The 23,180-nt window shown below is 37.2% G+C and overlaps 1 protein-coding gene across 1 annotated transcript; it reads left to right on the top strand.

Annotated features, from left to right (window-relative positions):
* Positions 1–3,805: 3,805 nt before the first annotated feature.
* Positions 3,806–23,154, top strand: SH2D1A (SH2 domain containing 1A). The gene is made up of 4 exons (XM_017645163.3): positions 3,806–4,104; positions 14,462–14,525; positions 19,057–19,201; positions 21,370–23,154. Exons 1-4 carry the CDS (start codon positions 3,968–3,970, stop codon positions 21,381–21,383), a joined length of 360 nt encoding a protein of 119 aa, XP_017500652.1. The 5' UTR covers positions 3,806–3,967; the 3' UTR covers positions 21,384–23,154.
* Positions 23,155–23,180: the final 26 nt, after the last annotated feature.

The raw sequence follows: 23,180 nt of genomic DNA, 5'->3' as shown, positions 1-23,180 counted from the left end.
TGCAAATAAACATATTGCCATGAAAATATAACTGAAAGTTGCTGAATTCTGGAGGACTCAGGTAGGGGAAACAGATAAATGCCTCAGTTCTGCTTACAAAGGTATAATTTTTCAAAGTCAGTTAGCAAAAAAAAAAATTTTCTTCAATCTGAAACAGCAAAATGTTTTAAAAAATCAGCAGTGTTTTAAACAAAAGGTCATAAAAATTAAAATCATTCTCTTCAGTTCATTCAGTCCCATATTATTGATTCTTGCTCTGCTTGAATCCAGTTTTTCCATTAGTTCTGGAAATCTTTATGATCTTAAGGTAATAAGAAACCTGTATTTGTTAAAAAGTCCTTTCCATGAATCTCTCTGAAGATGAAACACATTTTTGAGGAACACTTTTGTGAAAGCATCTGAGTAAAAGTAGAAGTGTGTCAATGATAAAAGACTTAAAAATGGCAGCGTTGAAGATCTAATTAGAGTTCATTACAATGCACTTGACAACAAAATTTGATTTCTGTGACACACAATACTTCAAGATAATCACTAGAATTACAAGTGATGATATGTCAGGACGGATCAGATTTCTAGGAGTTTCATAAAATTTCTAGAATACTTATTTTAACTGTATATATATATATATACACAAGTATAATAAAAAAAGGTTTAGCATCATTTATTTGACAATGCTTCTCATGTAATTTTAACATAGCAAATAAGCCTAATTAGTTTAATATCTCTCTTTTATGGGGAGAACAAATCCTTTGAAATGTTCCATGGGCCTTTTTCAATTTCCAAGTTGGTTTGTGGTCAAAAGATTTCATTTTAGAATTTGACTTTGGGAAGTTTGTCAAAAAAAAAAATCAAAAGGCTTGGACATTTAATTAAATAGAATCCTCAATCATTATGGAACAATATTTAGTTACCCATTTAACCAAAGTGACAAAGATTTCACGGGTAATACAGAAAGCTAAATAGTTGTAAAAAGCCTTAGTTCTTTTAATATTGGAAAGACTCAGGTTTTTTTTCTCCTAAGTAATCAAAGACCCGATAAATAAAACACAGAATCTTTGTTTTTCTAGGCAGATTTCATTGAAGGTAAAGAAAAATTCTGTTCGTAATTACTTATTAAAAGCACACCAATAACCTATGAAAATTTTTTCCTTTTAACAGAAAAACTAAATTCTAATGTTGTACCACTGTTATTTTTTATATTACTACTCATTTACTTAATTAAATTTATTGCAGTCTTATCCATCTTGATCACACATTAAAACTCCTTTTCAAAGATTCTTTTCCCATAAACCTTCTATAAGTTTCCACTCACATAATTGCTGGACCAGTCCCCCTTCCAATTCATCTTGCAGTTGCAAATATAGGCCAGGCGCACATCGAAGCAAATTTGTGTGTTTGTATTTTTTCTCTCGTCTCCCTGAGAGCACTAATTTCATTCATTTATTCAGTCGCTCAACAAATATATTTAGCATCTAATATGTGCCAGACACTGAGGATACAGTGTTGAACAAGCACAAAGAATTCTGCCATTGTAGACCCTCCATTCTAGTTGGCAAAACAGCAAATACACAATTAATCAGATAATTCTGCTTCTAAGTGGAATATACCTGTATTTGTGGCCCTTTCTGACTCTTTCTCTGTGGGTGCCTCCACTATCTCAGTTGCTCCCCTCTTTCATTTTTTCCCCCTTTCCTCTCTTGTGGGTATGGTGAGAACAAAGGAAGAGAGTCATTTCAAACCCTTTCTCTATACTCAAGCTCAGTGCGAAGTTTTGCATTTGCTAAAGTCAGGTTTAGTGCTGGTGTAGCGTTAGAGTGAAGATGTCAGTAGTTTTCATCAACACTGCAGTGGTGGGCTGGCTCAGCTGTCAGCTTGCTTGTGAGATGACAATGAGGTACTGGATGTGAGAGTTGTACTATTACCTTATAATTTATCTGTTCTTTTTTTATGCGATTTTAGTTGTGCTGAACCCCCTTGTACCTGGCTGCTTTGACAGGTATGCTATTTTAGCAGCGCAGAACAAAATAGAGAATGAAAAGCAGAATGCCTGGTACACTCTTGCTGTCAGATCCAGGATGCTATGTTCCTCAGTTTGTGGATGATTTGTTCAGGGTTGTTCAGAGAGAAAAAAAAAGCTTGGGTTTTGTTTTTACCTACATGGCACTGAAAGTTCTCACAGTTCACTTCACAGTTGGGCAGGTTGTCCATATACTCAATGAGAGGATGGATCTCCTTCCTCATCCTCTCCTTTGAAATTCCTCCACAGTAATTGATTTCTCTGGGGCTAGTCATTTGCCTGCTCATAATAAAGATTTCAGGGTGGTTAACTTCTCAAGTCCTGAACATTGGTGTGTATGCTTTCACTTACCCGATCAATTTCTTCCTTGGCCCAAAGCATGAGCCTCCATAAACAAGTGAGGTAGCAAGATGATGAGACAATCATGGCTCAGTTCCCCAGAGCCATCCCCAAATATCATCTTGAATGCCATTTTATTTTTTATTCTTGGTGTTGCAAATGACTGAGGAGGCTCATATTTATGCTTATCCTCTAAGGTGAATAGAGTCTATGGTTAGTCATGCTTCAGTCAAGAGAGTTACCACTAGCTGCAACTGAAATCTTAGCATTGTTCTGTGAACACAGAGAACTGTGTTCAACACTAGCAGGTGGAGAGCAAATATCTGGCTTTGGTGCAAGGCAGCTCTGTGATCTTATCCACTGGTAGGCCATGTGGGGATTTAAAAATTTTCTCCCTAATGAGCTCCCAGCCTTGCCTTGTTCTCAAGGAACTAGGTGCTGAAGTTGTGAAAGAGAAACAACAGACAACCTAACTTGAGCTATTTAAATTCTAATTTTAAAACTATTTTACATAATCAAAAGGGCAAATGTAGAAGCATTCAGCTTCAAACATTAAAAAAATGTCTTACTCTACTAAAAAGGAGTAAGTGTTTGGGAAATTATTTAACAGTACATTTTGAGATAGAAGCAATGCTTTATTTCAGAGGAGGAAATGAAGGTTGGAAGATTTTAAAAAATTAATGATAAGTTTAGCATCAACTGAAGAAAAACCATATTTGCTATTAACAGAGAATAAAAGTTGCAACAGAATTATTAACACTTGCAATGCAATTGAAAATGAGTTTTATGCCCCAGATGCGGAAAGGTGGGAACTATACATCAACTACAAGTTCACATAAAGACAAAGTACCAATTAAATGATTCATTCTCTCAGCATTCTGAAATCTTAGGCAAGAAAGTAGGAAAAGTCAGTATTTGCTCAAGATCAAGAATGCTGAAGATGACTAGGAGGAAGAGGGAGAGGAGGCATTTGCCCCAAATTTATTATTCACCTACCACTCCAGATTTGGCAGGGGCCTGCTGGCTCTGATCAGTCATGGCTGCCCACCGATAGTGCTGACAGTGTCTGCATTTGGGTCTCAGAGCTTGTGATCCTTTCATGCCGTCAGTATGTTTCTGCTCCACATGAAGGCCACGTACAGCTGGCGTCTATCATGAACCCCTTTGGGGATAAATTAAGCTAAGTCATCCCTTGTGGCCCTGGGAAAAACTGCAAGAACAGAAGCATTACCAAGCATTCCTGTCTGTATGCAAGTGTCTGCGTTGGTAGTGCAGCCCAAATCTTGCTGGGACCTTCTTCCGACTGCCCTCCCCTCTCTGTGTGAACCCTGTGTTGTGGAGTTGGGGGGAGTGGAGTGGGGAGGGCAGGGACAGGTATTGAACCCCATGGCAATATAACCAAGCTGCTAAATTGCTGAGCTGGTTTTAACTGAAGTGTGAGAAGGAGGTTTTAAGGCAGGTAGACAACATCCTGTTGTTCGGGCGCTCCTCTCTCTTTTCTGCACAGCTGGCTGAACTGGGAGTCAGGTGGTTGACTCGTGCCCCGGGCTGCAGCAGCGGCTGCATCTCCTACAGTCCCAGGCCTCCGCCCGCTCAAGAATCCCCAAGGCCATGGACGCAGTGGCTGTGTATCATGGCAAAATCAGCCGGGAGACAGGGGAGAAGCTCTTGCTCGCCACGGGGCTGGACGGCAGCTATTTGCTGAGGGACAGCGAGAGCATCCCGGGCACGTACTGCCTGTGTGTGCTGTGAGTAGGTGGCGACCGCGGAGGGGCCCAGGGCCCATGGAGGGCACAGTGGGTGGGCACGACTGGTGGGAACCAGGCAACGCGTGGGCAGCAGGAGCTGGTGGGGCCTCCTCCTCTGCCCATCCACAGCCCCCAAGGCTTCCTCAGGGCCAGCCCCAGGCCATGGTGGACCGTGCTTAGACCTAGGCCCTTCACTCCCTGGGTCCCGCTCTCCAGAGGGGCCTCACCAGGGTCTTTGCAGGCAGCTGTAGAGAATGCCCTTTTGGGTGGGGAAACGCAGCCTAGACTTTACCTTTGCTCAGAGAAAGACCCAGGCTCGTGACTTCTGTTTGGACCTCTAATAGAGGCCAGCAGGGTGGAGCTCTGGGATGATGGACTGGCTGGATTTGGGGCCACTAACTCCTGAGAATAGGAAAGGCCTCTCTCCAGGTCTCTTTAAATGGATTTGGAAGTGTCATCACAGAGGAAGGTCATCAAACTCAGGGAGAAGATGACTGAAAAACTGAAGCCATTACTTGAATAGCTCAATGCTTAGTTAAGTCAGGATACTGCAGGGGACGTCTGTAAGTAAAACTGCCTCTCTGGATCTGCTTATTTAGCTTCCTTTAGAGTTGTGTGTGGGGGCAGGGGTTTTTAGAAATAGGATTCTTCCTGATAAAAGCTAGGACTGGCAAAGTCATAAAGGGCATGAAGGGAAAACCCCCTTGCTATGATTCAGCTTTGCCCTTTACCTACACATGTCTTAGTCTAATGCCTCAGTTTGAATCACATTCACCCTCATCTTTGCACCAGGCCTCTAGACTCAGGCAGATCTGAGACCTAATCCTATGCTAGTCTGATGCTGGCAAGTTAACCTCTCAGTCCCTCAGTTTGCTTGTCCATAAAATGAGTGTAATATTGCTACCTACCACATAGGACTGTGAGGATCAAATGCCATAATGCAGGCAAATTCAGCACAGGATCTGACACATAAGAAATGTTCAGTAAATGTATTACTGTATCCTTTTTCAAAAGATTCCTTTCAGTACCATGGGGCATTTCTAAGGAAGGACCTAGCTCAATCTTGTTTTGTCAGCAGGATATAAACACCCATGAAAACACTAGCTCTGCCCAGTAGGTTCTAGACAGAAAGAAAATAAGGGAAAATGCTTGGTAGTAATTTCGGTACATAACGATACACTGCAAGATTTTAAAGTACTTTTTGGTTCTGTGGGGAAATATTATAGTGAGGCAGGTGTTAGAGCACTTTCATTGTTGACTGAATTTTTTTTTTAGTGGTCAAGCCATGTTTGTGGCAACTCTTAAGCCAGTTAAATACACTTATTATAAAGGCTCCACGGGAGATATGTAGAAGCTATGGAATCTCTTGGGCTCAGCCCTTTATGATTTGCTTATATTATTATTTTTTCCAAGTGGAAACTGGGAAGATCAGTGAAAACCAACTAGTATTCTTAGGCTCTTTTCTTATAAAAAGAAGGGGAAGGAGTGAGTGGGCAAGTGCAAAGGGCTTCTCTATGGGAGCTGATAAAGGAGGTAATGGCCCCCTTAAGGTAGAGGTAAAAAAATAAGGTTCGAAAGAAGCCCAGGCAGAGGAGTGAGAGGGGACAGTGTGTGGCAAGACACAGATAAGGCTTCAGCCGCTTTGGCCTCTTGTGTTTCTCAAGCTTGCCAACCATGCTCCCCGCTTAGGATCTTTGCATTTATTGTCTACCTTTTTCCTCAAGGAGAATTTTCTTGATTACCCTACCTGAAATAAGTCAGTGACTTTTCTATGTCACTCTCACTTTATTTTTCTTCAAGGAGCTTAAACTATTTGACATTTGCTCGTTTACTTATTTACTGCTGCCTTCTCCAGCAAAAATGTAATCTCAGTGGAGGCAGGGACATGGTCTCTTGTACCAGGAGCACAGCCTGTCACATAATAGGAATTTTGAGGTACATTACGAAGCACACAGTAGGCACTCAATTAATAGTTTTGAATTAACAAGTAAACTGTCCAGGCAAATTCTGCTCTTTACTGCAGAGAACTTTGGACTTGAAATCAGAAGGCCAGGGTGTGGACTCAAGGAAGTCACCCAACTTTTCTGGGTCTCGGTTTCCATATTTGTAAAATAAGAATAGTAATGTGGGCCCTACCTTCTGCATAAGATTGCCATTGGTAAACTATGCAAGCAAGGACAACTTTAGCTTTTTGTCCATCTGGCCAGACCATATACGGAATCCATGTAGGGAGATTCTCAAAAATTTAAGTTTTCACCCAAAGTGTATCTTGCATAAATGCAGTTTTTATGACTCTTAGTTTTCCTTGAAAACCTCCTTATGAAGTGGCAGAAAATAGTAGGCAAATTGGGAATCATCGTAGCATGTCTTTTGATGGCACATTGGGACCACCAAGTCTTAGAGGGTAGTTGCCAGACTCTGTTGCAGAGGGAAGACACAGGATACATTACCTCTTAATGAGAGTTTCTCAACCTTTTTGATCCAGGAGTCAATTTTCATAAACAAAAACATTTCATTCCCCCTTTTTAGTACTGCACTGTAGCAACAAAAGCAAATTTATTTTCAAATAAGCCACATACTTTAAACCAAAATGCATATGCTTATGATATGCAGCAGAAATAACATTGTAAGTGATATTATATACACATGAACAACAAGGTGTAGCCAGCAAACATGCATTGATTGGAGGGTTTACTCAGAATGGTTTCTCATTCTAGTTTTTGTTCATTTCCATTATCCAAGAAGATTTGGTCGAGCTTTACTTTCTGTATTTTTATTGTAGAAATAACACATTAGATATGCCTTTCAAACTCTAAAGTATACTTTCAAACTATGCTTGCTCCTTTCCCCAGTTCTGAACCCCCAGTCATGGCCTTTAGATATGGCCTTTTCCTCTGTTCAGTTTTGGAAAATGGAATCTCATAAAGCAGTAAAGAAGTTTTCCACTTATAGAATTGCTCACCTTTGTTTAAAGTAAGAAGTTTTCCTTTCAATTAATTTTCAATAAACAAATCTAGATTTTGTATAACAAGTCTATTCAAAATAGTTCCTATTCATATTGTAGAAAATTTGGAAAATTATCTATAGTTTTATAACCTAAAGGCAATTACTTGTGAAAATTAAGTGGATTTTCTTCTATATTTTAATAAAATTACTTTGTGAACACACGTGCTCTTAGAATATTGATTTTGTTGCATATTCCAGTTAACATAAAAAACCCCATTCATAAATAATATTCTTACAAAAAATTTAAAACATTATTTTTAATAGCTGTGTGGTAGTTCAACCAGTGAATATACTATATTTTCCTTAATCAGTCATCTATTTTTAGACATTTGAATCATTCCAATTTTTTGCACTAATAAATTCCATCACGGTTCATATTTCAATCCAAAAATATTTCCTTGTTTTTATGATTACTTCCTTACAATGAATTTCAAGATGTACAATTTTCTAGGTCAGTTTAGGAATACTGATGCATATGTGATCACCAAATATTTTTTTCCTAAATGGTTATTCCATTTTATATATATGCTCCAGTAATGCACAAGAGTATCCATTTCACCTCAACAACGCTAGAACTTTCTTAACAAAAATTCTTCTTGGAATTTGGTTTCTCACAATTTCATATTTCTTTGGCTAGCAGTTGAGTGTCTTATGGTTGATAAGCTGTTGTAGTTCCTCATTCCTGAATTGGCTCTGTACTGTATTGCCATTTAATCATTTGGATCTTATTATTTTTCTTAGCACATTATGGGTTAAGATTATATACTAATATATAATAAATATTATATATTAATCCTTGATCTGTTGCAAGTATCATTTCTCAGTTTGGCGTTTGCCATTATTTTTCTTTGACACACAAAAATTAACATTTTTAGTAGGCAAATCCGTAACTCAGTTTCTTTGTATTTGATTTCTTCCTTTGCTTCTTAGCTTAGAAAGTTCTTTTCCCAACAGGGATATCATAAAATTTCACTTCAGTTTTAGGTTTAAATTTATGGTTTAGTTAGTTTACATTTAATTCTTTGATTCCATTTGGAATTTTATTTTGATGTAGAAAGGATCTAACTTGATTTGGTTGCAAAATAGCTAATAATTGCCCTAGTAAAATTTATAAATAGAATTTCTATTTCCCATTGATTTATTAGCCATATATTAAATTCTTACATATAATAGTTATTGTTTCACAACTATTTATTTGGATCAATTGATCTATTTGTTCTTGTACTACTGGCATTATAGTATGATAATGTTTTGATGCATTAAAATAATTCTTTGTGATTTTTTCCTGTTGGTTCTTCATGATGAAACCTAGAATAATTTTGTTAAATTAAAGAAATCCCATTGGGATCACATTAAACTTATTAATAAGTTAAGGAAGTATTGTCATCTTTAAACAATTTAGTCTTCCCATCCAAAAACCAGATATTTCTCTCCATTTATTAATTTTTTCATTTATATCCATCAACAGAGTTCTGTAACTTTTTCATATAGGTTTTGCACATTTTTTAAGTTTATTTCTAGTTATCATGTATATGACTTGTGTGTCGATTTATTTCTATTGTAAATGGAATCTTTTTCCACCACATTTTCTGTTGCTTAGGAAAGCTACTGACTTATGTATTTTTCTTGTATTTATCCAGTATACTAAATGCTTTTATTAATGCAAATAGTTTTTATTACATTTTTTTTCTAGGCATATTAAGTTTCTTGTCATGAGGTACATATGAGCTCTCACATTTCTTCCCTTCTCACCCTCAATGTAGACAGCCATTGATTGGGAAAGTCCTAAGTGTCCACTGGGATAGTTTGATGGGGATGAGAGAAAAACCAATTTAAAATATTTAAAATAATTCGTTTGAAGAAATAGTTTGTTTCCATAATTAGCATCCTTCTGTGCATATCTGACTTTGTTTGCTATTTATCTGATGGAAGATTTGGAAGAAGAAATGCTATTATATTCTTAAGCCTCAAGGACACATAATGAAGTCCTTTGACACATATGTCTTTAGATAAAAGGATAATAACCTTTTTGTCCTTTAAGATTTAAAGAATGACTGGGAATAAAGTTGAACTGGAGAAATGTGGGAAGGAGCAATGATGAAATGAAATTCCAGCTTATCAGTTGTAATAGAGGGGAACAGTGTGGCAAACAACTCAAAAGAATAGGAAAATATAACATCATTTACAATTACTTTTGGAATACATTTGGATGCGTGTGTTGGTGCCATATTTATCTTCTTGATAGTTTGGGCCACCAGAATTATTTTGGATTTTCTAAGTTCAATCTATTCATGGCAGAAGAAGACTGAAGGCCAGCCTCTAGGATTAAAGTTGCAGCACATAAACCACTAAATGGACAATGAGAGGTCAGTAAATCATGTGCTGACTATGGTTGACAATGTAAAACTGAAGTACCAAGATTAGTCTGTTGTCATTTGCTTAAGTGAAGGGGAAATCTGGGTTGACCTCTTTTGGGCTCTCCTCTATTGGCCTCTTCCAGTTTCAGTCCTTCCCTCACGCCTCCCCTCAGTGGACAACTCCAACCCTAAAACTGAGCTGATTTTCTCCCTTTTTGAGGATGGTGCTTTTGGAATCACCTTAAGACCAATCTGTTAATTCCTTCCCTCTGATATAAGAGAGGGGCAGCGTAGAAAATGGTTGTGAGCCCAGATCTTCCAGTCAGACCCTGGGGCTGTGCATTCCAGATCTGACCATTAACAAGCAGTTTTACCTTGGGCGAGTTACTTAACTCTCTGTTTCAGGTTCCTTATCTGTGAAAAGGGAGATGGTGATAATAATAGTCCTTACCCTATAGGCACGTTATGGGGATTATTACATGAGTTAATATCTATCAAGTTAGCATGTAGTAGGTATTTGTTAATATAAATAAAAGATCTGTAAGTAATTGCAACATGAAGTTAGACCATCATAAGAGTACATAAATAAAATGTTATGTGGCAATGGAGGGGATTATATTTATTGTAGTGACTCATCAAAATTGGTATTACATAGTTTTACCATCAAACTTGAAGCTGAATGACTTTTGATGGTTCTGAAAATTCAAGTTCAGTCTGAAAGAATGAAGATTGGGCCATAGGAAATTTGGGAACATCTCGAATCTGAGTGTAGTCTCAATAGTGATCACTTTGTATAGGGTGCCATTCTTGGTATAAAAATTCTGAAATATTTGTTAAAAAGCCAGTCACGTTATAATTGTGCCTGGAATTTTGCACAAAATACTAGTTTATATAGACATAGACAGCATGGACACTACCTTGCTTTATTTGCAGTGTCATGAAATCAGATGGAGCTTAACTTTTTCTTCTGTGTAGTCCTTGAAGTGGTATAAAGAAGGAATTGATGTGGTTTTGTAGTTCTAAACCAAGATCTGTCCCCAACACTGACCCATTGGGAAAATAAGAAATAAGTCAGGTTGTTTTCTTGTTCATTTCTAATCAGAACACTTTTTTAAAGGTTGGGACCACTTTTGAAAAAATAAAGACAGATTTTATATTAGCAGAGACTGAATCAATGCATATTTATAGTCATTAAAATGCAAAATATTAGTTAAAATTAATGGCAACATAAAACCTCTACTGTTTTGTACCAATTATTCATTTTTGAGATTTATTTTTCATGATAACTTTTAAATTCCAGGCTTATCAATAAGTCTGATGAAAGGTTTGTTGGAGGAAAGAAGTTAAAATTATATTACATTCTTGGTTGTATTAATGGAAAGAGTCAGAGGAACGATAATCCTAAAAGAAAAAATAGTTCTAAAAAATGAATTATTTTTTCTGATTTGTGATTTGCTTAGTCTAAATTTGAAAAGCACCAAATAGTAATTTTGCTTTGTTTTCTTTAAAAAAAGTCATTATTTGCATAACTTTATAGGGAACATTAATATGCATGATGTATTTATTTGAGTTTAATTTGCTTCTAATTTATATACATACATAGTTTTGAACACTCATAATCATAGTGACATCACCATGTGTCCACTTTTTTCACTTACCATCATTTTATATTGACAGTTTTTGAAAAATACAGGACTCTAATGCCTATGCATTTTGGTATAGTTTTGAAACTTTCTTTCAATTATTATTTCCTTATTTTGAGTAACATTTCTTAAATAGGGGTACTTAGGTTAATTCCATTTTTTTTCACTATTAAACTAGAACTCCTATGAAAATCTTTGTTAAATTGCCTTTTCCTCTTGATTCCTTGGAATGTATGATGATACCCAAGGTCGTGAGGTCAAAAATATGCACAGTTTTGTAGCTCTTGTTCTGTCTCGCCAATTTATTTCCTAGAACAGTGATTTTTCAGTGGACAGGGAGAGAGTATGTGTAGTTTGAAAAACCACAGTCAACGTTTTAGTTTAATTTTATATTATAAAATTATTATTTCATAATACAAGCTACAGAAAACAACACTATGAAATCTTGCTGGGGAAGGGGGAGTAAAATGATTCAGAAACACTGCTCTAGGAAGATTGAAACAACTGAAAAAGTTTCTGCTTTTATTTAAATAAAATTGCATTCTTAAAGCATAGACTGACTCTGGGGGAGGGGGCACAGAAGCATTCTCTACATTTTAAGCAGTCCTTCTGTAGATTTAATGTTCTTGCAAATCACCTGGAGAACTTGTTAAAACACAGATTCTGATTCAGCAGTTCTGGGGTGGGGCCTGAGAGTCTGCATTTCTAACAAGCTCTAAAATGATGCTGATGTTACTATTGTGGGAAGGGAATTTGAATCGCACTGTTTTCGATCTCTTCCATCCATGACACATGAGAACAAGAGTTGACTACAGGGGATCCTTGATCAGTTATTTAAGTGATTTGAAAGTGGAAGAGATGAAGTGCTGGCTTATTTGTGGGGTGAAATGATTTTGCTCATTCAGAAATTTGAGGAGTGAGGGAGTGGCACATTGTTAATATTAGTTGGGTTAATCATGAGAAGTTTTGTGTGCCACTGACACCAGGTTGTTCAGAGCCTGAAGGAGGTAAGGACTTTTGAAGTGGTACTAAGGTTCCTGCTGCTTAACTGAAAGTGAGATAAGATCAGAGTCGTTAGGAGACAATTTTCAAAACAGACATTTATTTTGACTAAATGATAGTAGGGAGATAGAGTCTTTGTATTTTTTAGAGACCCACTGTTTTAGAACATGGAAAACCGGTTGTTTACAATTTTGCTTGAATCGTTGCTGAGATTTTAAATAACGTATTTCCACACATCACCTTTAGTGATACTGAATTATTGCTGTTAATTGCTTCCCATAGGGAAAATGGAACTGAAGACCTATGCTATTTTCATTCTTCTGTTTCCATTTTTCTGTGTGACTTTAAGAATATCACTTAAAGCTTTACATTTTAAGTACACATGGTGAAAAATGGGAATCAAAGCTCTTGCCTTGTTCCCTGTGGAGTACTTACTGAAATCAGTGGCCTTTGAGGTAGATTTTGATGGCTTAAAATAACAAAAGACTAACAATGTAATATTTTATATTTATTTAGCATATTATATCTGCATATATCAAGCGAGTTTATATATGATCTAAATATTATGGCAAACGTTTGCAACAAAAATGAAACATTTCCTGTAATCACACCAGCAATTAAATCGACCTTTTTTTTTGGTTTCAAAAATTGAATAAACCTCAGTGTTTTAGAAGTATTTTTTTTTTTTTTTGGTCCTTTAGGTAATCGGTACTGATAGATACTGAGTAAAGATATAGTAATTTAATCTACATATTTAAAGACTTTTAGTTCTAAAGGGGGTTAATGGTAAATGAGGTCAGTTACTCAAAGATGACCCTCTGTTTAGAATGCTTCAGAACCATCTGTTCTTTTAAGTTTAAACACATTTATTTTTATCAGAGTTTAGCATGTATTCTAAGCAAAGATCTATATTGACCCAAACTTGTGCCTAAGAATAACAAATCAGAAAACACGTTAAATAAAGCTCTGTTGATCCGGGTTCAAATTCATTATTTGAAATGATTCAAAATAAAGTTTAACCTTACTTGTCTATGAAGTAAAAGTTTGTTAGGCAAATTAAGTAACATTACCATATATCCTAAAATATAATAAGTAATCTATATCCATTATAGTTTGGGGATCAAGAGCCCAATAGGCCTGATTCAAATACCATCTTCACTACTTGACCTCTAGCGTGGCTTTGGTTACTTAACTTCTCAAAAGTCTCACTTTCCTCATCTAGAAAATGAATTTCACAATATGAAGCCCATAGGATTGATGTGGGGTCCAGAAGAGATAAGGCGTGTACTATGGACTGAACTGTGGTCCTGTCAAGATCCTGTGTTGAAGCCCTAACCCCCAGCGTGCCTGTTTGGAGATGGAGCTTTAGGATGTAATTAAGGTTAAATAAGGCTGTAAGGGCAGGGCCATAATCCAGAAGGACTGGTGGCCTTATATGAAGAAGAGAGAGGTGTCTCTCTCTGCGCACACATAAAGAAAAGGTCATGTGCACACACAGCGAGAAGGTGGCTGCTTATAAGCCAAGAGAAGAGGCCTCTGAATGAAACCTATGTTTCTGGTGCCTTGTTGTTGGACTTGCAGCCTCCAGAATGGTGAGAAAATACATTTCTTTTGTTTAAGGCACCCAGTGTATGGAATTTTGCTAGGGCAACCCATGCAAACTAATAGACCATGCAAAATTCTTGGCACGTCATAGAAATCAACTATATAGATATACTGGGCATACACACTGGGTAATGGGGGAGAAAGTTTACAACATCCAAAAAGCCAGGCGGCTTTCAAGTTCTTTGGGAAGACTACTTTTTAATTCAAATTACTATTACCACTGTATTATAATACAATCTACTTTAAAGTAACATAGCAATGGTATAGAAATATGTAGTATGTTTGTTATATTTATAATGAATATGATTATTACTATTAATTTAAGTAGACCCGATAGTGCCTTATCCCAGTGAAATGTTTTCACCTTCAGGCTCTGTATATACTTAAAAATAATATGACTACACTTTGTTAAATCTATTTAATAATTCATTATTTTTGCCAATTACAACAAGTCTCTAGTTTCTTTCTGTCTAAACAGTCTCTCAACCAGACAAAGGCTTAGGAGTATGAGCTCCCACATTAAAAAAAAAAGAAAAGATAAAGAAGGCTTACTGGAAACTATGATTAGCCAGGTATCATATGCAAGCAAGTTAGATTCCTCAGGCTTTTCTTCCTGTGAATGCATGAGCACCACATACGTGCATCCCTCTATATGTAACATTTATATGTAATACACCAGCTCAAATGTAGAGTGTCCATGGTTCTTTTGGAATTTTTCAGTAATGGAAATTTATTCTTTCACAGGTATCAAGGTTACATTTATACATACCGAGTGTCCCAGACAGAAACAGGTTCTTGGAGTGCTGAGGTATAGCTCTTTTATTTATTTTTGCTTCTGGGGGTATCAGGGAGGTGTTTGAAATTTAGGCTGGTTTCATAAAAGAGCTGTCAAATCCTACGTTCCCCAAATATTCATCAGATTCAAATTACTAAAGCTGCAATTGAAAATTATTCATGGTTCATTAAGAAGTGTTTAGAGAATTTTGGTCCCAGTTCTGTTCAGCAACCATTGCATGGCAGGGTCTCACTTTGGGAGAAAGACAAAACAGTTGAAGGATTGTGTCACACTTTGAGTGCCTACGAGAAACTGTAGAAAGCATATAAAAATATATAAAATAATTAAATCAGCAATTATTTCCCAAATGGTACTAACATGAGTGTTCGCTCCATGGGGGATTAAACAACACAACTCCTGTTTTTAGAGTCTCTAATACCCCTGGGGAGATACAACATGAACTGGGCAGCAGTGTGAGAGCCTGGAGTTTGCTGTCAGGTGGACCTGGGTTCCAGGTCTGGTCTCCCCTCCTCCCTGAGAGTTCTATGACCTTTGGCAGGTTACTTAACTTTTCTTTGAACTAGTTTCTTCATCAGTAAAAGGAGCCTAAAAATAGTCCCTTACTCATGGGGTTCATTTTGAAGATTAAATGAGATAGTGCATATAAAGAAAGCTCTTGGCCACAGGCTCTGGTAACGCAGTAAGCCCTCAATGTTTGCACTTGCCCGAATTGTTGAACAATATGTTTGCATAGAGTCAAGTGCTATGTTATCTAGTATAGGAGTTCAAAGAAGGGAGAATTTTTCAGGTATAGGGTAACCAGGGCTCTTCTGTGTGTGGAAGACTCCCAGCTGAGCCATGTGGAAAGGACATGGATAGGTGGAATAGAGATACAGGGAGCACTAGTGATTCTTCAGCTATGCTCTGCAAAATCCCAAGGTCCTTTTATCTGGGTACCTTGGGGTTGCCTGGGGGATACAGAGGGAGAGGAGGACACAAGTAGGACTACTTTCAGATCCCCAATTCGTCTTTAATCTGAGTAGTTACCATTTATTCTGATTGTCAACTGGGGCTCTGAGTAAGATTTTCTTAGAAAAATGGGTTCTGATGGCTTTGAAAACATTTGAAAGTCTGTGCCATTGCAAGAAATGCCTGTGGAGTGAGTCTATTTCCACATACCAGGGTATTTATGTCACATCTTACCAATGTAGAAGTCTCTGCAACTGAAACTTTGACCTCAAATGCTTTCTCTGATTTCTGTTCCTTTAAAACTGTCTATATCACGAAAGCCTTCATTATGAGCTGTTTGAAAATATAAATGCTAATATCAACCTCTATTAATAACTCAATTTATGCATTTAAGGAACTTAAAAGTCTGAACTTAAAAAAAAATTAAATAGCTCCAACCTTTACAAATTCATCAGGAAACTAGAAAGCACACATTGCAGATTGCAAATGTTTTGAACTACTGAGATGAATTAATGCAAGTTTTCATACATGTTCTTGATTTATATCAGGATAATTAATATGTGATACTAATTAGAGGAAAAGCAGTACCATTTCTAATCAAAACTATTTATACCTGTTCATTTAAAAAATATCTGTATCACTGCAGAGATGATTGAATAAGAAATTAAATTTTATTTAAATGAAGAATAATTCTGTATGATATATACATATGTATTTGTATATATAGCCTTTCTCCCAGAGAAGTAGCCTCCAGCTGGTGAAAAATATCCTTTATGGAAGGGTTCTTCAATTATTAGGGTTTAGCTAACCTTGTCTTTAAGCTTGTTTTCTTCAGTTTCAAGTATAACATCATCGGCAGATTGTTACATGCTTGTGATCATGTTAAGGAAGAGAGAGCTTATTGAACATGAATGCCCTCCCATGCTGTTGTTTGGTGTGACCTTGTTTATATAATAACACTGTGATTATCTGCACGAGGAGAGCAGAAGATTGGCATGTTTTTTCCAAAGGGAAAACAGTTTTCAAAAACGCTTTAGGTTTATTTTTGAAATGCCTATTGCATTTTTTTCTGTCTACTAAATTTTCCTTAGTCTGGTTCTTGCTAAGGGAATATTAAACTAGCGTGTATTCTCAGAGCATATATCACCTGACTGGAAGAAATTTCTCTAGAGCATATTGAAGACCAGCTGTGATCCAAAACATGTTTCCATGGATAACTAAGAGATGACAGTATGGGAAATGTGCAAATTTGAACAATAGCTGAGTTCAGCGAAAGATGGGAGTTGTCAGTGGTACAATTCTTGTGGTAAATGTATTTTCAAAATTGGGTAAATGACAGATATTTATACAGCTTTTTGGAATAATGCTTTAGTTTGCCACACTGGAGGAAAAATCATGGCAGTAGCACTCCATCCTCTGTGCAAAGATTGTGCTAGAAATCTAAGCAAGTCTGAGATTTGTTTCAAAGAATGGAATGAAATTGAACCCTGGATCCACTGAATTATGAAAGACAAATATGTGAATTTCTAGTTTTGACAGACACTTAGGTATTAACTTACTTCATGTGACTCACACTAAGTTGCCTACAAACAGTCAACTCTCATTTATTAATAGGTGCAATGTCATCAGTACATTGTAGAAGTATATTAACTTCCCCCTGCTGATTTCAATGCCTCTGGGTTCTTCTGGATATTTGATCATCAGTAGATCAGTGGATGCTAAATAATTTTACTTATTAACCTAAGCAAAGCACCATAAATTAGGCTAGTTATTTGCCAATGAAACATTGCATCCCAAATTCAAATTGCTTTTATACATTCAATGCCATTATTCCTCTCTGTTAGTGTGGATAATCAAGTGTTAACTGCATGTAAGTCCCCATAAAAAGATGCTTCTCTTGATAAATGGTTTTACAAGCCACAAGAACAGCTAAAAAGATGTGTGGTTTGAAATCTTTCCACACTGGAGGAGTGTATAGTTTCTCTTCTGGTTGGTGACTCTGACCTCAGTAGAGCCTGTTTAGTCTAGTCTTCTCTGTTGGGGAATTCAACTGTGAATAGTGGCCTGAAAGGCAAGAGACTGGGTCCTGGAATCTAGAGCCAATTCATTGCTTCTTGTTATCTGTGTGATGTTAGACAAGCTGAATTATCCCTGTGTGTTTCCATTTTCTTCTCTGTCAAATGGGAATAACCCAACCAGTCAATCACTGCCTATCTGTGAGGAAATAGTCGGGGCATGAGGTGGGAAGGTGCTTTGAAAATAAAGAGGTGCTGTAAGGAAGTTATGAGGGGGTATTTTGTGCCTTTGACCTGCTTTTACAGTATGAGATTATATCTTGGAGCCAAAGAACTATTGGGACACCTGTAAGAGAGGCCATGTTATTTTGGGTGAGGTCTCAATAGAGTTCGGGGAAGGTGTTTTGACCATAGGGGTGGAGCTGAGTGGGGGAGTGTTCCACCTCTACTGAGGCTCCAAGCTGTGAGTGGACACTAATCTAAAGCTCAAAAGAACTTTTTCAGTGCTTTCAGTGAAAAATTACTTACCCTAATGTAGGAAATGATTGAGAGTTACTACAGTGTGCTATCTTCAGCTTTTAGTCTAGCTGGAAGCAGTCTTCATGTTTACTCATTAAATGCTAAACAAACAAACAGCTCCCACCTCCAAACTCTTCCAAATGGAATAGCTGAAAAACAGCTTTCTAAAGAACCTTGGTTCAGTTGCTTATGGCAATCCTATTTTATTTCATGTAAAATGACAGTTTTGAGCTGATGCCTGAAGCTTGGCTCATAAGCCTTTGCAGGAAATTGTTGGTTTCAAACCATGTCTTTGCAAAAGAACTGATGTCAGGAAAGGAATACATTTTAATAGTCACCTGCAAGTAATCATTTCTTCAAAAACAAGCAAATAAAGGTGACCTTATCTAGTCTCTCATTTTCGTGTCATAGAAAACCTTGTCACAGTGAAGTTTTGATGGACAGAGCAATTTGGGGGAGGATAGGGAAGTTTCTTGAGGAAAAAATTTAATGTGAAGGATGAGGTGGAACATATGTGAGGCAAGGGTGTGAGGATTGACTAGCCATGTGTTGTGTGCATGGTAAAGGTCAATTTTTAATTTCCTGTGTAGCATTTTATATCATGGAATGATGACAAGGAGAATGGGTTGTTGTTGGGTTTTGTTTTTGTTGTTGTTCTTCAGGCTTTTTATTAATGACCTGTCGGATCTATGTTTTTTCTGTGTTTCACTGCATCCTCTCTATGGGGGCATTCATTGTGGGTAATGACCTATATACCCTTAGAGGTTCAGCATGTATGGTGGGTAGCAAGGAGGAAGGGCAGGATGATAAGCGAGAGCTTGTACAAACTAATACCACCCTTGGGAGAAATGAAATGACAGCTCATTAGCTCCTCTCGCAGGGAAATTCAGCCAACCAAAGTAAGCTCTTCTGGAAATGTTGTTTTTCCCTCTTCCTTATGTTTTCAAATATTTGAACAAGTTACAGAAATGTTACTTCTTTAAGCACCCTCGAATATTCTGTGGGCCTTTCTGTACCATTAGGAGGTAGGTGAATAATTTGCTTGGCTTTTTATTTTCCAGACAGCACCTGGAGTACATAAAAGATTTTTCCGGAAAATAAAAAATCTCATTTCAGCATTTCAGAAGCCAGATCAAGGTATTGTAATACCTCTGCAGTATCCAGTTGAGAAGTCCTCAGTTAGAAGTACACAAGGTACCACTACAGGTATGATTTACTGTTAATTTTTGACAAGGTTTGGAAGCTTAGGGTTATGAGTCAACCTATTCTTAAACATATAGTTATAGGAAGTTCTGTAAGGAACAATGAAATGGGAAAGTAGATGTAGCCAACAAATCAAGTGAGAAGGGGTTATTCTCATGCTGTTGAAATAGGGCAGGGACATGGGGCAAGTATCATAATTAATTTTCCTGCCTATGATGAAAAATGCTGAGATATAAATAGTGTAGTAAGAACAGGAGGGACCCCATCTTAACACTAAGATTCCATTTTAAAAACTAGGGAGTTGGGAGGTAAGATTCCTAACATATTTTATGGTAATCAGCCAATAACCTACCCTATCTTAAGGCAGGGGACGCAGTCCTAAATGATATGTCCCCACTGCTTGAGGGTAACCACTGTCTTGGAGAAGAACAGGACCAAGAAATTCCTTGTGTTAAGTTTATCTTACAGATATCCACAGGACAGACTATGGATGGTGACATAATGTTCCTCACCAGAGATAGATATCATGAGACCCCCCATGTCAAGCCTATGCCCAACAACCCCCCACCCCAACCTTTGCCCCATTCTTGAAATCCTTAAAAGACAGAATCCTAAGTCTTTAAGTGTGCCTCCTCTCTGAGGTTTCCTGTACTCCCCTTTCTTCGAGTGTGTACTTTGCCTTCAATAAAGACTTCTCACTGGTCAACTTACTGCATTTTGTCTATGCGCTCTTGTAGTGGTAAGTGTCTTTGCTATTTCACTATTTCATTCAATTTTCTAAAATTAAGCACAAGTCTTCAGTCTCTCTGCCCTACTTCAGACAAGTAGGGAGGGGCTACTGAGATCTCTGATATGGGCCTTGCAAGTTCCTGTCACCTGCAGCTGTATGATCGTGCTCTTTAGTAGCCTGACTGAAAATCTCCTTTCTTTGCTTTGGGAAGTTCTCAGAACATAAACTCACTCCATTCAGCGCTCTGCAGCTACCCCAAACCCTGTGGTGGTAGGGGTTCCCATGCTGTGCAGATCAAGCAGGCACTGGACACCAGGTGACCCTGGCTTCAGGAGTTGGCAAGGGATCTGTGCTATGCTGAGCAGGAGTTCAATGAGCTTTCCTTTCCTCCCTCTGTTCTTCCTTGCTCTCTGTTGCCTGCATGGCTGCTGCCATTCGCTGCTGCTCTTGCTTTAATGAACTCCTTCATTACCTACATTCATATGGTCTGGTCAAGAATTCTTTCTCAGGTTGAGGTTTCATCTAGTGTGCAGGGACAGACCTCCCCAGACACAGCTGCCAGACAACACTATTTCAACATGCTATACTATCAAGTTTTAATAAAACTGCAAAAATATTTTAGAAATTCTTTAAGCCCACACCATTTCAACCTCTCTTGCCCTGTCTTGTGCTTTCCAGCCCCCTTTACCATTTCACTTCACTAATTCAGACACAAGTAATTTGCAAGGTGAGACAATTCACAGAACACCTGGGCTGTCCTTTACCTTTGCTTAGCAAACTGTGTTTTCCCTTCAGGGATGGGAAGGCTAATGTGAGCCTGGCCCACGAGATCTTGATTTCTGAATTTGTGATGCTTGAACTAATGAAATTTTATTATAGCAAAGGAAATTAAATTCACAGACTTCATTATTCCACGGGCACAAATTGTTATGTCTCCTAACCAAAGCTATTTTAGTGTATGTGTCAAGCCAATGAGCAAGTATTAGTGAATGTCTGCAGCTCTCGGTTACATGATTGTTTACTCAACTATTGAAAGGGGTTAATCATTTGTTTGGAGTAAAAGTATATGCCTTGATTGAAACAATAAATATTTATAATAAAAAAGAGTCATTATATCTCTTTTTGACAGTGACCCAGGTCAGGCTCGGGCATAAAATGACAATTACACTCAAGTGGTGAATTAAATTAATGAATAGTTAGCCTTTATAATAGAAATGTACATAGAACTCCAATTTACAAATTGGCTAATTGTTCCTTTCTGCTCAGTGTTCTATTTTTCACAGCTCAGTTTTAAATACTAGTTCCTTGAGCTGTTTCACTGGGTTATATCTATGTGAGCTTTATGCAGTTGGAAACTTAATGATTATAAATTGGAGTTAACCTGTAACTTTAATGACTGTAAGTTTATCTTTTTATGACTTTTGTTATTATTTCTCTTTAGGGAGAAGATCCTGATGTCTTCCTGAAAGTACCCTGAAGAAAAATAAAACACCTACTACTTTATTTTCAATAATTTAAATATATGCTAGGTTTTATATATTGTAGATAATACAGTTCAGTGCGCTACAGATGTATTTCTAAAACCATCATAGTCCTGTAATGTAAGCATCTTGCATAATGTGAAAGCTGAAATAGACTTCATTGGATATGAAGAGCTTTGACATGAGGATTGGGAAAGAATAATAATTTTCAGATTATTTTCAGTTACTATATTTACGAATGGGAAACCATTTAAAACATAATAATACTTTATAAAAGATCAGTGTCAATTCTTGCCAAATATAAAAATGATCCTCCATTTTTCTCAAAAGCTCCATTTTCAGTGAAATACTGATGGCTACTGATTTGAGACTGTCTTCCTTGGTTATGTGGCAGGAAGCTGGTTTGTGCCCCTAATCTTTGTCACGTGCAGTTCTACATTAGGTATTATTCTCTCTACTAGCTATGCTATTGTAGGCTCTTTGGGGCTTTATGAAGCTGTACAATGTGTGCTAAAAGAAGTACTAGATAAATAGTGAAGAATTTCTGTTTAATTCTGAGAGAAACCTTCTTGCCTAGTGTTCTGATGTTGGATAGTAAAATCCATAGACCAATCTGGAGTTTTAAAAATCCCATAATTGAAAACATGCTGTACAGGTATATTATATTTGATGATATAGGATTTGAAATCATATGATAAATCCAATGAAGTGGACTTTCCTACCTCTACTCCAGTTGTTTCTACTCCATGTGAAACCTCCTTTTGAAGGACAGCAGCAGCAGGAGCTCTCAGCCCTGGGCATGAGTAGCTGATTGACAAGCAGCCTCCCAGTTAGGTAGCCCCACAAAGACCACTGGAAAGTTTATGGCTTTCCAGTTAACTTTTAACAATTGCAAGTGATTGCAACCAAAGTGAGAGCCAAGACTGGACACAGTGACAGGTATTTGTATCTTTTCACATTTATCTTTTTATGACTCTTGTGATTTGATTATGTGCCAAATTGCTTCCGGGCTCATAAAATTAATTCATTTAACAAACAATGAGCACTGGGATTGAGAAGTAAAAACACTGGGTTCCTGTGCTCAGGCAGCTCACTGTCTAGTTGGACAAGAAAACAAGAGCAATAAAGGACCATAAAAGAAATGAACAATGAGAAGACAAAAATAACAATAAAAGTCATAAGCAGATGTTAACTGAGGTTCCCAATGTGTAGGCAGATCTGTCTTTAGAGGAGAAGGAGGCAACACAAATAGACTGGTCCATGGTCCCTAGGAAAGGGCTAAGTTTCACTGTAGACTAATAAATTGGAATTCTGGGTTGTACATGAGGAGTTGGGGTGAGCTTACTTAATAACTAGTGAACTACCTACAGACAGAGCTACTCTGTGCTGGCAAGATCTGATTTCTGAGCATTTAACATGGATGCTATGGGAGTATGAAGGTGGAGTATAGCCACAATAATGCATTGGGGCCATTTACTATTTATAAAAATAAAGTCACCACTTTAACTTGTGGAATTTGGAGAGCTGACTTTCAAAATAAAATGCCATCTGTTTGGATAATTTTTAATTACTTGTAGCTTGGTTTTAAATTTTAACAGGGTGTACCTAATTACTCTAATTTGTTCATTCTGAAAAAATCCCAAATATATGAATTATGTTTGTATATTCTTTTACCAGAGCCTTTCTTGAAAAAGCTTTTTTGAATCAATGGTCTTTCATATTTTAATAAAGTATTTTAAAGTTTACTTACCAAATTTGTCTTAAAATATTC

This window comes from Manis javanica, chromosome X (genome assembly GCF_040802235.1).
Source record: "Manis javanica isolate MJ-LG chromosome X, MJ_LKY, whole genome shotgun sequence".
NCBI classification, from domain to species: domain Eukaryota; kingdom Metazoa; phylum Chordata; class Mammalia; order Pholidota; family Manidae; genus Manis; species Manis javanica.
This window is presented reverse-complemented; position numbering and strand designations above follow the sequence as displayed.

What these genes read in the sequence shown, in the direction of transcription:
- SH2D1A (XM_017645163.3), top strand. Translation starts at nt 3,968, where the DNA reads ATGGACGCAGTGGCTGTGTATCATGGCAAAATCAGCCGGGAGACAGGG. An exon ending in ACGTACTGCCTGTGTGTGCT is followed by an intron (nt 4,105 to 14,461) that starts GTGAGTAGGTGG and finishes ATTCTTTCACAG; the next exon opens with GTATCAAGGTTACATTTATA. An exon ending in CAGGTTCTTGGAGTGCTGAG is followed by an intron (nt 14,526 to 19,056) that starts GTATAGCTCTTT and finishes TTTATTTTCCAG; the next exon opens with ACAGCACCTGGAGTACATAA.